The 16457-nt window shown below is 40.9% G+C and overlaps 1 protein-coding gene across 1 annotated transcript; it reads left to right on the top strand.

Annotated features, from left to right (window-relative positions):
* Positions 1–10286: 10286 nt before the first annotated feature.
* LOC133924286 (putative 12-oxophytodienoate reductase 11) lies at positions 10287–13280 on the top strand. The gene is made up of 5 exons (XM_062369754.1): positions 10287–10450; positions 11325–11465; positions 11581–11711; positions 11935–12111; positions 12360–13280. Exons 1-5 carry the CDS (start codon positions 10302–10304, stop codon positions 12950–12952), a joined length of 1191 nt encoding a protein of 396 aa, XP_062225738.1. The 5' UTR covers positions 10287–10301; the 3' UTR covers positions 12953–13280.
* Positions 13281–16457: the final 3177 nt, after the last annotated feature.

Raw genomic sequence — 16457 nt, 5'->3', positions numbered from 1 at the left:
GATAGTAGTGATATGTTTATTTACTTGCACGCTCTTGCAGCTCTTGTTAGTGGTAGCATGCAATATTTACTTCTTTCAGTTATGGGTAGCTCACTGGCTTGATCATGCCTTAGAGGAAAATATCTCAGAATGGCCACCTGCTAGCCACTCTTTCTAAAAGGTTAAAATATCTCAGGATAGTAGCCTGCTAGCCACTCCTTTTCTAAGAGACAGTACACTTAAGTCAGTCCAAGACGAACTTGAGGCATGGTCGAATAAGTCCACCATATTTATTAGATGATGTCTCATCACCCCATATCCTGTCTAGCGTATGCTCGGATGAGCTACCATCTTTATTAGAGTGTGACGCTTGATAAAAAAAGCTTGCAACGCCCTTACCACCAGCTAAACAAGAGGGCCATGCCCAATCCATCGGGTAGTAGTGAAGCCTATAGTCCGGTATGCTGATATGATGTGGCTACAAAAAATCAAGACACGAGGTTTCGACTGTCTAGGTTTCGAGCTAGCGCCCGAGGCTGAGGATCAGGCGGTAGCAGCCACCAACAGGGTCCTACGCGAGCATCAAAGCCCCTATGCTCGCCTCGCTGGAGCCTTTGCGTGCTTGACCGAAGCCTCCGCGCGCTCGGCCAAAGCTAGAGCCTTTGCTAGCCTCGTTGGAAACTCCGCGCGCTTGGTCGGAGCCTCGTCAGAGCCTCTACATCTAAACTACAAAAGCATGAGTTGGAACAATCATATATACACCTAAACAAATATCCACATAACAACAAACATCTTCAAATCTGTTAACATCTAACAAATCCAACAATCAAGATTTCTTTGATGGTATTTCATTCAATCCAATGATCAAGAATAAGTTGTTGTGGGGAGAATGCCCCAGCCTTGAATATTTAGACTATATACTATAGAACTACTATAGTAACTATAGTACCTCAATTACCACGTGGTATGTAAAGGGGTGAAATATCCAAAATACCCCTCTATGCACATGATTGTAACATAGTGGTAATTTCACCTGCCCCTTCGCTCTATAAATATGCCCACAAAAGGCAGGTGCCGGAGCCCCCCCAGTTTTTTCCCCATTAAATGGACTCTCGTTCTCTCCTTCAGACTAGCAGTTCTTCTCCAAGCTTGAGCCTCCTTATTGGAAGAGGCTCTCACCACACTCTATCCAGGGCACATCTTCATGACCCAATAGTTGTCATCAATCGTTGAAAATCCAATATCCACTTGCACAAGTGTCCACCTAAATTCTCAAATTTGAATCCAATGGCCAAAATTACATTAACCCTCTACTCCCCTCACCCGATTTCGAATTAATTTATTTTCGTAAAAGACTCATCCCAACAATTTCCTTCCTAAAGAGACTCATACCAAATCTCCCCTCGTACCAAATCAGTGTGGTCACCTTCCTTACGCAGTTGTTGTTCTCACCCCGCTCAAAAAAACTGGAGTAAAAACCGTGTCTGGCCTCTTCCCACCCTCTTGATGAAAAACTAAATGAAAAATTGTGCATGGCCTCTTCTTGTGGCAATTGTGCCTCTTCTCGATGCACCCCTTCTCAAACTGCGAACCACCCTCCTTCTCCCACATCGCGCCTAGCTTTCTTCATGCTGCCAGCCCCGACACCGAGCCATGCTTCCCCATCAGTGAGCCCACCAATCGGAATGAGTACGGCTTGTTAGATCTAGAGTTGTACACGACACCAGGGGAGGGGGATGACCTAGAGGTGCTCCTTGAGGGCATCGCCATGGCTGGCCTTGTAGGTGTGCTCCGCCAGCTCACAGATCTCGAGGACCTCAACGTGCTCTGGCGGCTCGACTATGAAGGAAGTTCTAAGCCAACTTGTTGATGACGCATGTATTAAGTTGTTGATTGCTAATACTTTCTTATCCATGTCTTAGCATTTATGTTACAATTGTACAGTAATACTGAACATGCAATTTTTTTTATATTTTGATTCCTTTGTACTAAAGTGCTCATGCCCCCCTCTGCATGCAAAATTTTCAGCAGTTGAGAAGGCAATTATATCCCAGAGGCAGAATTTTGATTCCTTTGTACTGAAGATGCGATGGTCACTGCTTCTAAAGGACATGGTTTAATACTCCGGTTGCAGCAGCTAGAGGTAGAATTTCCAGCAATTGATAAGGCAATTATATCCCATACTGACCACTCAAATTACTTATTTGTTAATTTCTTTTTGGCACGGTTCTTATTTCAAAATGTTCTCTGCATAATCTCTCACAAGTGTTGAGTGGCGTGCAAATCTTCAACTTAAATAGAATATCTGATCACACAAGGAGATATATCTTGTTTCATTTTGGATTCATATGAAGAATGTTGTGGCCGCAGTCTATTCAAGGAAGTCAAGGAAGTTTCTATATGGAGGGGGAGGGGAATTGGATTGTCATCCCTCTTGTTTTGGAATGGATTGGATTGGTTTGATAGAAGAAGAGATTAGATTGATATTTTGTCTAATTCGTCTATTCAAGGAAATTTACATATGGAGGGAGAGGGGGTTGGATTGGCATCCCTCTTATTTTGGGATGGAATATACCAAGAATTTTCGTATGAAGGGGGACAGATGGGATGTACATATATATTTCACAATTTGCTACCCGCACACACGCACCTAAGGTGGCGACCAAGCTGAGGAGGTTAGAGCACCACTGCAGCGTCAGTGATGCACTCAGGCCCTCCTCCTTCCACATACAGAAGCTCCCCGAGGTAAGTCCTTTCTTTTTTTCTCCTGCCATGCCATCTCCTATCTTCTGTATTGGGTTGGGAATTATGTTGGATTCTATAATATTTTTAGTTTTGGCACCAGGAAGGATAATGTAGCTAGGATGCTTGGCATACATTGTTTGTTGTGATCTCCTCTTCTACTTACTGAGTTTCTTTGAAAGTTTCGGCTATGCCGTTGCAATTTGAATATGATTGTTTGCTTTTCCTATTAATGGTTTGTGCAGCAGTTAGTCTAACCAGTTTATTTTCTACCATAGCAAATTGCAATTATATATGTTTTTTTACCTTCAACTAGACAGAGGTTAGTTAGTAACATGTATTTGAATCTTTGTTGATGTGGTAGTAGGAAGAAGTACTACCACTGTGAGTCACTCTCTTACCAGCAGCAAGGTGATGCCTTTGTATATTGATCTTCATTCAGTTTTGTGGAATGTGGTTGCTGAATGTTAGATCTCATACACCATTTACCAGGTATCTTGTTTCCGATCATCATCTGTGCAAGATCCTAATATTTTATGCTCACAAGAGTTCTTGTTGTCGTCAGGCCACCCAGACCTTGCATTGTTTTTTTAGCATCTTCAAGGTAATTCCTGTTTGTGATGTTTTGCCTATTTTCTAGAGGCAACTGGATGTGTGCCTGTAGGTACACTTTGATTTGATGATGGTTACTATAAAAATATGGTATGGTATCGACTGATTGCAAGTTAAATTGGTGCTTTTCTTTGGTTTTGGGTCTGATATGGTCATTAGCATATCCACGCTTGTGATATATGTTTTTGAAAACCTATGTGCCTTCTGATCCTGATGCATGATTTGAAATTTTTGGTTTTGACATTTTACGAGTTTCATATCTCCAATTAATTGCTCCTTTTTCCAATAGGATATATGCTATATTTGTAGACTAACTTGTATGAGTTGCATAAGTGCTAGCACGCTCAGTACCTTGGCTATATGTGTATGACTTTCTTTGGATAATAATGTCAATAGAGGTTTAATCAAAATATGTAGGTCTTTATGAGGGATTCCATGTTTCATATGTTGTTGTTGATGCATTTGTAGAGGTCACTTTCCCTTGGCTTTGTAGATTCAGCTCCGAACAAGTGGCTGCATATTGGGACGATGATAATTGACAATAGGATTCATTTTGCACAGATTTTTATTTTCTAATTTGACAGTTCTTATGATTTAATATCCATGGATGAGCATTGTTACTGTGTTGAATATTTATGCATGGACAATAGCTATATCTACACTTCAAGGGGATTGAAATGTAAGGATGTCTCTCCAACCTATCCTGCATTTTCCTTTTTACTTGACAGGGTTGTTTCTTTGTGTTTGATCGAAGCCCAAAATAAACTGATCATTTGTTTAGTGTTTTGATTTTGTGCTTGCCCACAATTCTAGTTTGGGGGTAGTTAGCAGTTGTACGAGTACTACACATCTATACCTCTACACCTTCATATTAAGTATCAACATGATCCAACAGGGATTCTTGTGTCGTGACTCTGATATCTCAATAATTGTAATAAGTTGGATTGTCGTCATGGAGCTTTCATGTGAAGCAAACAACCGTGGTTTCATGGAATACAATTTTTCAAGTATACGAATTGTTTGTATTGATTCCTGCACATAATTGTCATGCTCATATTTCAACGTAAACAATTTCAAATTGTTTCCTACTGCACATCATCTATTAATTATTTCTCAAGTTATAAAACTACCTTCCTTTTCTCATATGTCATCTTTAAAGCATGACTTTTGCTCAAGCTTTTATCTAATTCACCTCTGCATGCTACCTAGAACAGAAAAGGCTTCACAGACAAGGCACAAGGTGTTCTAGGAGGATAGCTAGTGAGCTGAGATGCCGTGCTGCATATTGAAGCTCGTCACATTACTTGTTCATATTTCTATTTTTGTATAAGAAATAACTTTGCCTTGTTTTCCCCTTAGCTACTCATCTGAAATCCTCGAAACCAAACACCATAGTGCTATTTGAGCTCAGTGGCAGTGGGAAATCTACTCTTTTTCTATCAGGTAATTTCCTATTTCTTTCTTGTCTCTGTGATATCTAGGGTCTTACAATCGAGAAACTAAAAGCATGTCCATCATATGTTTCCACACTTTGTATGTTCTTCCAAGTTGCACCACTCATATGTTCTTCATGGTTTTTGCCCTTTTGGTGGTCCTATTTGTTCATTCTCTTGTTGCTTGAACTACACTACTGCGTGTCATCTTCCTTGTCACTTGAACCATACTTCAGTTAGTTCACGTAACACATCATGATTTTGAGTTGGTGTGAATTGTGATTCATAGTTGTTCCATTCTGGCATAATCAGACATCTGCTCTCTGCTTTAGCATACACATCTTTTCAATTGCACTACCAAGTTGCATCTTCGTTGTCAGTAGTGACCATGCATAACTCGTGCTACGTACCTTAACATCCTTTCAAACTTTCGATCCGTTCTAAATTTGCATATGGTGGGTATGTTTATATGCCGAATCTATGGTCTAGAATCTAGAAATAAGATGTTGGGCATGTATATGTGGGCTTGAGGGTTACTTGTGTAAATTGAAGTGATATATTTTTTGGATAAGAGGAACTGCCAAACCATTCATTGGTTGTTGCTTGAATTATTATGCCATTCATTGGTTGTTTGCTTGAATTATTATGTACCATACATACAATGTGCTTAAATCAAATAATGGACAAAGGTGTCCATGCTCTGATTATTAATTACTCACACAAGCTGTTTCCACCGATACTGAGTATGGTAGCTTACAACAACATCATAAATTTTATTTGTTGCTTGTAGTCACAATGCAAAGATTACACTGAAAAAATAATGCAAAGATTACACAATGTTATATTCGAAAGCATGATTTTTCAATCGCCTAAGCTTTGCCATGACCATAAACAAAGTGCAGGGACAAACCATCCCTAGTGTTGGTACTTACCTTCCCGAGCTGTTGTTCTCACATGGCTAGTTTTATGTTGCATTGTCAAGGGGTGTGTCAAGGCAGACGACTTGGATTCTTACTAAGCCAAATAAAGACATAGATCCCACAGGAAGAGCACCAAGAATATTGTGTACAGAGACATATTGGAGTGGTGAGATGTATTGGAGTTGTACTAGATGCATTTTTTTCTTGTAATAGTTGCAGGCTTGTAGGGTGATTAAATTAAAGTAGCCTTCATTATGCTTGCAGTGTTTTGTTAAATATTTGTGGAGGATGGCTTAAGATTGTCATATTAAGTTACTTGATTTATGTTAACTCAGAATATAAAAGATGCTCGCATAATTTAGAAACCTTAGTTGTATAATTGCTCATGCGTGTTGCACGTGCATGGTTACTAGTATTGTCAAATTGCACAACAAGTGTGTCAAGAATGACAGTTGTACTAAAACATAAAGGACAACACAACCAATCACATGACTAAGCTATCATTAGGAGTTAATTAACTAATACACATGTGATTTGAAGGCTAAACACATATTGGTTAGGTCAGATGTCAGTTTTGCGCTATACTAAGTGTTAGAATTTACGGATTTTTTTTCTTTTAAATTCGAGTTTGAATGGAGTCAAATTTGAATTTGTAAAGAAATTCCAAAAAGAAAATGACAAAAACGAGATTCTGGGCCATTTCAAGGCCTTTTGAGCCGAGCAGCCCAGCACTAGGGCACCCTTATCCGAAGTAAAGGGGGAGGAGCAGGGGAGGGGGTGCCACCGCCAACGGCCGCCTCCACCGTAGCCAGGCATGTTAGCCTTGACTGGGTCTCCCAGCCATTGGGGACATGGCCTATCTGATCTCTCAGCTAATGTATACAGGCTTGGGTGGTTTCCTTTTCCTTCCTCTCGAAGGATCTGAACATAACCTTTTTTCCTCTTCTTTCACCTTGATCTCCAACCGGTCTCCGGTGATCTTCTCTACTTCTCCCTCGCCTGTGCTTGCTCCGCTCCGGCTCATAGGCATGGTGGTGCTCAAAGTGTTGTGGCTCGCCTTCCCTGAGGTGGTCCCCACTGTGTAGTGTGACATCCGCTCGGCTGGGTCCAGTAATAGCTCAGACTGTGGCTCGGTTGGTGGTGTTCCGCGACCTTGTGCTTTCCATTGTGTGGGTTGTGGCTGTTGTGTGATCGTCAATGTTGTTGTGGTGGGGGTTGTGTTGCTTGCGCCTCCGTGCGCACTTCTTGCAGGTGGATTTCTTACCTGTGTGAGCGTGTTCATGGTGAACTCGCCATGTGTGCATTCTGTCTGCAGTAGCCATGCCGCGCACGATCTCAAGCTAGTGTGATCCTTTGGCATTCACGTCCGGTGCTCGCTCGGCTTGCAGCATCACATACATGTGCACGGTGACCTTTATGCTTGCGCATGTTATTGTGGTCTAGTGCTTGACAATAACCTCCCTTGCATGGAGTTAGGGCCCTTGCTATCGTGGTGATTAATGCTAAACAAGAATTTGTCACAGTGTGCCCTGCGACAGGTGCTAGGCATTGTATCTTCGAGAACATTCACCCCTTGTCCTCGCATAGAAGGGGTGTCTTTGTTTTCTATGATAACACATTCGCATGCCTTGCCTTCGGTTTCTACGTTGGAAAGTAAGACTGTTCTAGTTACCTTTTAAGTTCAGTGTGCAAGTTTGCTATATCATGTGCCTATTAATCTGTGTGTTAATATTGGGAAGAATTATATGCTACTTCAATGGTTTTGTATGCTCGATGATGATAGCGGGCTTAGGGGATATTGGTGTGATAGTATAGTAGTCGTTCTAGAGTGTAGTTATGTAAAATTTCATATAGTATATTATCTTATTTATTTGTTGGCAATTAATCTTGTTACATATGTTCTACTAGATTGGTTAGAACAAGTGTTATATGCTAATAGTTTAATTGTTAGATAATCAAGGCATTGAATTTGTTAATTATAGTCTAGAACACTAATTTGGTACTGCCACACTAGTTGATGATCTATTTTTTGCCATTGGCATTGGATGCTATTAATGCAGTAACCCGCATTGAGAGCTCACTAAATATCTTAACACATGTTAATAAGTTACTTGTGTTATCCCATCATATGTTGTTGATTTCCATATATGATATCTTGTTGAATATGAGTAGCACATTTCATGCTTTACATTATGTTAAAACGCTCATGTTCACGTATGTGATGTTATATCATGGCTATTAAGCTATGTTTATTATGTTTAAATTTGGAATTGATTTAATCTAAAAGTTGTTAAAATGTACTTTGAAACAACAATAAGAGGGACAGCCCTGTCACTACGTCTTTAATCACGTCATTAGCATGGGTTAGCAGTTGCTCTCAACATAGCACCACCCAAAACCAATCTTCACCACTGGGAGGGGTCTTCTACGATCTGTTGGAATTTACAAGGTTTTTCCCCTTTTAAAATTTGAGTTTGAATGGAGTCAAATTTGAATTTATAAAGAAATACCAAAACAAGAAAGGAAAAAATTTGGCTTATATCATCCAGCACTGGACCGATACAAGGCCTAACAACCGAGCAGCCTAGCACCTGAGATTGAGTGCCCTTATCCAGAGCAGAGGGCGAGGAGAAGTGGTGGAGGCGCAGCCTAGGACTGCTCCGCCCTAGGTGGGCACGATTGCCCCTGATTTGGTCTCCTGGCCGATGGGGATGGAGCCAACTATCTCTCTTTGCCGAAGATATATGGGGCGTGTGGTTTCCTTTTCCCCATATGGATCCAAACAGAACCAATTTCCTCATCTTCCACCTCGAGCTCCTCCCGATCTTCGGTGATTTTCTCCACCTCTTTATTGTTCGCATCGGCTCGACTCCGCTCATCGGTGTGGTGGTTCCCGCAGTGTTGCAGCTCACCTTCTTAGAGGTGGGCCCTACTATGACGAGTGTCGCCCACCTGTCAGAGTCATGTTGTGGCCCGGTTAGTGGGTTCCTCAGCCTTGTGTGCTCACCGTTGTGTGAGCTTTGGTCGTTGTGTGCTCGCCGGACCTGTGGTGGTGTCTCTGTGTTGTTCGCACCTTCATGTGCGCTTCTTGCAGGTGGTCATCTTGTCAGTGTGCGCGTTCTCGTAGCAGTTCTGTCACATGTGTGCTCCGTCCGCTATAACTTATGGACCTTGTGTCAGGTATTCGCTTGGCTCGCAGCGTCTCTTGTGTATGCTCGTGCTCCTATGTGCATGTGTGCTTGTGTGCGTCGGCCATGTCCCGTACACACGCGGTTGTGATCCGGTGGTTAACAGTAGCCTCCCTGGCTTGGAGTGGGGCCCTTGCTATTGTGGTGATTGTTAGTCCTTGGGTATTTGTCGCAGGGTGCCCTGCGGTAGGTGTTATGCACCCCTTGACCTCGACATAGAGAGGGTGTATCTATTTTCTTGGATAGCGCATTCACGTGTCTTGTTTTCAGCTTTTTTGTTGGAAAGTAAGACTATTCATGTTGCATTTTAAAGTTAAACCTTCAATTTTCTATATCGTGTGCCTGTTAATCTGTGTGCCGATATTGTAAAGAATTTCATGCTAGTGCGGCGAGTTTTTATGCTCAATGATGATAGCTGGCTTAGGAAAATTGGTGTGACAGTGCAGTAGTTATTCCAGAGTGCAGTTGTGTAGAATTTCGTACTTTAGTATATTGCCTTGTTTATCTGTTGGCAATTAAAATTGTTATATATATTCTGCTAGATTAATTGGAATAATTGTAATATGTTGGTAGTTTAATTATTATATAATCAAGACATTGTACTTGTTAATTGCGGTCTAGAACTTTAATTTGGTACTGCCACACTTAGTTGATCTGCTTTAGCCATTGATGTTGGATGGCTGTTAATTCAGTAACCCGCACTGAGAGCTCATTAAATAACTTAACACACGTTGATATGCTTCTTGTTTTATCCCACCTTATAATGTTGACTGACATGGTTTATGTCAATTTGAATGAGTGTCATTATTTATATTAAATGCTTTGATAAAATACTCATGTTCGAATATGTGTTGTTTGTCCCTGGATTTTATTTATTATTCATCATGCTTAAATTTATAATCAATTTAATCGGAATATTGCTAAATAAATATTTGAAACGACACCATCAAGCATTTTGCATCGACTGAAAAAGGGATGACATCGCCTAATTCAGGCTAATTACTCCTAATTCTATATTAATCAAGTCGTTGTTTATATGATTAGTAAATTTTCTGCGCGATTAGATTATTCATCTAACGGAGAACGTGCCTAGCCTCCTAGTTGGCCTAGCCGTGGGGTTGGAGCATGTCGCACACGGTCTCTTGGCTGGTAGGTGCCGAGCTGAAGCGGGTGTCAGCACGGGAAGAGAAATGACCCCAAGAAATCGTAATTTGGGCCGGCCGGCTGGCCCGCGCTGCGTCGCCATCAGTGACCTCACCAAGATTGTGTCATTTCGCCTGCTGTTGTTGCATTGGACAGGGCCTCTTTCCGTGAGCGATCTTGGGAGCAAAAGTCCAAAAGTCGCGATAGGCAACCACCATCAACTCAATCATCAGTCGCCCTTCCCACGTTTTAGAGCTGCATAATAATTGTCTCTCTGCTTACCAATGCCATTGACGAGCCCCCAACTTCCCATCATAAAGAGAGGTACCAAGGGGGAAGAGAGGGACAAGGAGAGGACGATGAGCAACAATGGTGCTAACACTGCCCCCCTCCTCACCCCCTACAAGATGGGGAGGTTTCATCTTTCCCACAGGTACGCCCCCTCCTCTTTGGTTGGACCAGTCCCAGCTTCCTAATCCCCAGTTAGCCAATGGTGTCGATTACTTCCCCAAGAGATTATTCGTTAGGAATCCTCTGTTCATGCGAATTTCGCAACAGATTTGGGCGCCAAAGCGGCCAAACTAGGTAGCACCGCTTTTCCCTAAGAAGGAAGACGACAGCCATGGCCGGCTGAAGATCGTCTATGATCTTTCTTCCCCTGTGGATGTGCTCATTTTTTTTCGTTTTTATTATTTAGATGCCGTCTGCTGTTCATAGGAGGGCTAGGTTCCCCAACTGTCTCTCCTTGCTGTTCCTTTTTGCCCTTTTGCAAGGTTAGGGCTGGAGTGCTTCTTACGCAGCATCGATATGGGGCATCAATGTGTGTCATCAAGTTGACCCCCCAAACAAAACTGATGGCAATAGTGAGTTCGACATAACTGATCAGGTTTATGCTGAAAGGTTTGATTGGGGATGTCTCAAACGTTTGTATGCATTATGTATGTGGAAGAGAAATTTCAATCAAATTTTTAGGCAATCAAAAGAGTGGCTAGCGATGTGCTGTCAAACAGTTACCAATTTGTTATTCCAGAATAGAGTTATAGGTAGCAAACCAAGTGCACCGGATTCTTATTCTTTTTGGAAAAAATGTCCAATGAATATGGCAATTTCCTGCGAACACGCAAGGAGCGTGGTGGCAAAGCAGCAAGATGCTGCCGAGCCCACGGGTTCGATCCCTGGTTTCGCACTCCCATATGGCCTTCAATGAAGGCCCCGGGTAAAAGGGGCTCGGTGTTAAAAAATATATAAAAAGGCAATTTCCAATGATCCATTTAGTCCTAAGAACTTCCTTTTTTCTTTTTGTCTAGGCTGGTTCTCGCACCACTGACAAGGCAGCGGTCCTTTGGTAATGTTCCTCAGCCTCATGCCATACTGTATTATCAACAGAGAACGACTAAAGGAGGCCTTTTGATTGCTGAGGCCACTGGAGTGTCTGACACTGCTCAAGGGTGCATCTTCTATACCCTCAGGCTGCAGTTTCTTGAAATCTATGTAGTCATGTTAAATTTCTTTTGCGCAGTTTAGCAATTTCTAAAGAAGATACCTTTTCTGTATGCATACAAGGTACAAATATACTCCAGGCATTTGGACAAACGAGCAAGTGGAAGCATGGAAGCCAATCGTAAATGGGGTTCATGCGAAAGGAGGAATATTTTTCTGTCAGATTTGGCACGTAGGAAGAGTCTCTAATTCCAGTACGTTTACAACCTCTGATACTTCTCAAGCTAAATTTAATGGTAGTGTAGCTAACTCACAAGCAAAAAGACCTAAATCGGATTCAGAACTATTCGTGAAGACTTAATGGCATCATAAGTTATCTTTGTTGTTGATGAAAATACGTTGGCACAGTCCTAAATTCTGTACTGCTGTTTTTTTCTTCTGGCATTTTACCAACACGTGATCAATGTCCCAATGCAGCCCTTCAGCCTAATGGGCAGGCTCCAATTTCAAGCACTGATAAGCCACTAAAACCTCATGTGAGAGGCAATGGCATAGATGTGGCTACTTTCTCACGTCCTAGACGATTAGAGACTGAAGAGATCCCTTCTGTGGTCAATGACTTTAGGGTCGCTGCTAGAAATGCAATTGAAGCTGGTAAGTACCTTCCTCTCACATTTTACACTAAATGTTAAGATTAGCATAGAAGGAATGAACAACTGTATATTTACTTTTGTCAGACTTATTTATCATTCCATTTACGGTCAGGAAAAAATTAGCATACAAGGGTTCTTATGGATGATTTGTTAAATGTTAAACAAACACTTAGTAGGTTACTGAAAGTCCTTAGTTCTGACTCCTAAAGAAAAAGGCAATCTGACCCTAACACTTCCCATGGCATGTAGGATTTGATGGTGTTGAAATCCATGGAGCTCACGGTTACTTGATTGATCAGTTTTTAAAGGACGGAGTCAATGATCGCACAGACAAATATGGTGGTAACTTAGAGAATCGTTGCCGGTTTGCGCTAGAAGTAGTTGAAGCCGTAGTTGATGAAATTGGAGCTGACAAGGTTGGGATAAGGCTGTCTCCATTTGCCAGCTATGCGGAGGCAGCAGACTCAAACCCAGAAGCTCTAGGCCTGTACATGGCAAATGCACTAGATAAATTTGGAATTCTCTATTGCCACGTGGTGGAGCCACGCATGGCAAAACTAGGTGAAATTTTTGAGACCCCCTACAGTCTTCGTCCGATGAAGGATGCTTTCAAGGGAACATTTATTGTTGCCGGTGGCTACAATAGGGAGGATGGAAATAATGCAATCTCCACTGGCTATGCTGATTTGGTTGCATACGGGCGCTTATTTTTATCTAATCCCGACTTGCCTCGGAGGATTGAAATAGATGCTCCTCTGAACAAGTGCAACAGAGACACTTTCTACATTCCTGATCCAGTTATCGGATACACTGACTACCCATTTCTTCCGTCAGATGCCTAATTGGGCCTTTGCAGGAAAGTCCTTTTTAGATTGAGTAGCTAGTTGTTGTACTGGTAATAATACAGGAATAAGGTCATTGATCTGGATGCTTACTTTTCATGTGTATGGACAAAGTAATACGATCAATGCAGGTGATGCCTTAAATCTTAGTTGTAAATAGGGGTGGAAAATGGATAGCAGCTATCCGAATTATCCAATATTTGTATCCGTTAAAATACGAATATAGATATGCGTATATGTATTTGTTTGTGAAACGGATACTAAAATGTATGTATTTGAATTTGTTTTCGAGATTGAATTCAGATGTGGATATCCGTATTGCTTTGAATTCGGATGTGGAAATGGATCTGTATCCGTCAACTAAGGAACCAAATTTTTGTTAAAATTTTAGACATTTCAGAGGTGAATGAAATTTGTATAATCTGGCCCAACCAAATTGGATCAAATTTTAGTCAAATTTGACCAAGTTTCAGTCAAATTGGATCCAATTTTAGTCAAATTTAACCAAACATTTAAATTTCCAACATGAATTTCAAACGAAATTTCTAAATTTTTGGTAATTCTAGTAATTCCTAATGTGAACGAATTTTACCAAAATAAAAATTATTATCATTAAAGGTGTAGGATATTTGCATACAACCCGATCGAGTAAATATCCAAATGCGGATTCGGATTCGAACAACCCAATTCGTATTCGCATTCAAAGATATTTGTATTTGTATTTGTATTCATATTAAAATATGGTTAGCAATATAAAAAATGGACTATTCGATCCGTATCCGATCCGTTTTCACCCTTAGTTGTAAAAAGCGTGTGAATCAGATCAAACGTCATCTATTTACTGAAAAACCAGCCTTTTTACATGCAACTACTGTGAGTCTGATGTAGTCACATGGGGCTTTCATATTTCCTCCTTTTGCTTCCACATGTGTTCCCATAGTTACCGACATAATCAGTGAAAGGTGGTATCTTATTTCAGTGAAGTGTTATGGCAAAGCTGTTTTAGCTATCTTAAATTCCATAAGTGAAAAGAAGAGTAACAGTAGGATCCACTGGTAGCTCGAGCTTACCAGAAAAAGTAACTGCTTAACCATGTCTTGGAATGATTATCCGTGGTACAAAGCTATTTATGAAGTAATTGTACCTTTCTGTTACTAAAGAAGTCGGGCTTGTGGATCAAGAGAATCCTTAGCTTTAATCGTGGATATCACCACCTTGAGGAGATGCTCCTCCAGTCACAAAAAAAATATGTTTTAGACATCAACATGGTTCGAAAATTAACACTTACTATAAGTGATGTCTTGGACATTGATATGGTTCTACAACTGCACCTTTCGCAATTAATTTATTTTATGATGTATGTAAAATCTAGTAACTTGTAATAGTATTAAGTACCTTTTTTGAAAAATCTATGCATATCATTTTCATATGTCCAATATAAATATACAGTGATACGAATAGCCCAGAGTTTAAAAGGTTTGATTGCACCTATTGTTATTTTTTAATTGAGGCAGTAGTAAAAAGGCAGCATTATTATCCAATTATAAAATAAAAGCTATGCAATAGCCAATGCTTGTGGCATGGTACCTTTAGCATCTTCGAAGTGCTAAGTTTCCTGTGTCGATTTTTTAAAATTTTAAGTGCTGTTATAGGCTTATAGTGTAACACCTGTTTCCCTGCCCCTTCTCTCTCTCATCTCTCTTTGTCGCCACAGTGTGGGTCCTGCTTGTCATCTTCTTCCTGTCCCCACCAAATTCCCCTCCTTCCATTTCTTTAGCACCAGCCACCCGTTTGAAACCCCTTTATACCCACGTGCGCGATTAAGGAAGGGAAGCCCAATAGTTGGTAACCGAAGCCGCATTGACGAAGGAAATCAAGCCAGGATTAATTTTGCGAAGAAAGGTGGACGAAGAGATGGAAACCGACACCCAAAACTTCCACCCTCCATTAATCCCGATCAGCCGATTATCTCTCCCTCCCCATCTATTTAAGCCGCATACAACCCCCGGCGGAGCCTCCTTTCATTCCACCGCGTTCAAGCCCTCAAACTTCGTCGAGTTCTAGCCACTAGAGAGCTCTCGTGCCGCCGCCGAACCATCGCCGAGCTCCTCCGTCGTTGTCGTGCCTTTCCAGTCTTCCTGGACAGCGTCCGATCTTGTAACCGAGTTAGCAATCCACATATTGTCGTCTGCGACCACTCTCCATCGAGTTTCGCTGCCGCAACCAAGCTTTAGACGCTGCCAAACTTCTGCCATTGAAGTCCACCGTCGCTGAGCTGTTGTCATCTTCCCCGACGTCGTTCAAGCCTTCAAATGGACTCGGATTCACCGCCACACTCTTTTCCGCCGATCTCCGTCGACGATTGAGCCGTGCCGCATCATCTCCTCCTCTCTTCGACGAAGATCCGCAACGGAAGCCCGCCGTCGAGTTGATCTGCGTCGGAGCCAAGTTAGGCCGTGCATCCACTGTCCGATCTAGTTTGTGCGGCGTAGATTAGAAGTTCAATAACCTTTTCGCGGTAGATGAATCTCGACCGTCCAATTAGAAATCTAGGGTTTAAATTCAAATAGCCATAATCCTAGTCAGAGTTGCCTAATCAGCATGCCATATCAACATTTTTGTCCGATGTGGCAGCCCAGTCAGTGATCCGAGTCCAATCAGCGTCGCGCAGTAAATATGGTTTTCCTTTAGATAAATAATTCACAAAAATAAATAAATCCGAAAATAGTTTTTTCCTTAGGAGAAAATTTTGGTAGAAATAGTTAATTGTTTTTATCAGTAGAATAAATGTTTTAATATGTTTTAAATTATGTTTTAATTTGGAAAGTAGTTTTAGAAAATCTAGAATAATTTTAATAATGTTTTACAATGTCTTCTTTAGTAAAATAAATGTATTTAATATATTTCAATGCATATAAAATTATTTTTAATCCCTAAAAATGTAAATAAATTATATAAATTGTTATGATTAGTTTTATGTTGAAAAATAATGCTAGAAAACTTTAAATAATTTTTTAGTCCTTTTATAAATTCAAAAAAAATAGATTTAATTATAGAAAAATACCTTTTGCCTTTTTCAGCCATTTAAAAATTTGTTTATCCATAGTTCTCACATCATGGCTTTGATTTGGATGGTTTTTACGTCCAAATCTTTCTAAAATCATGCTCTAGCTATTCCTAGTGTTGGTTTGATGTGTTAGCTATATTGGATGCTTGTTCTTAGTGTTGCTTGTTTTGTTCGCGTGTAGAGGAGTTTATCCTGGAGACGTTTGACAACATCCAAGACTAGGACTTCGGTGACTTTGAGCAGATTTCGAAGAAGGCAAGTGTCCTTGAATATGTTACACCTAATTTTATAAAGTGTTTGTTTTATAATTTTGCATGCTGGTCAAATATGTGGGATGACCTATGGTAGGGTTTACTAGTTGTTCCCGATATTCCTTATAGCTATAGAATGATTATCATGTTATAAGTAGAAAATGTTTAGTTGTGCTTGCTCATGGGT

The sequence above is a fragment of the Phragmites australis genome, chromosome 7 (assembly GCF_958298935.1).
Source record: "Phragmites australis chromosome 7, lpPhrAust1.1, whole genome shotgun sequence".
Taxonomy (NCBI): domain Eukaryota; kingdom Viridiplantae; phylum Streptophyta; class Magnoliopsida; order Poales; family Poaceae; genus Phragmites; species Phragmites australis.
The sequence above is the reverse complement of the archived record's forward strand: the minus strand, read 5'-3'. Positions and strand labels throughout refer to the sequence as shown.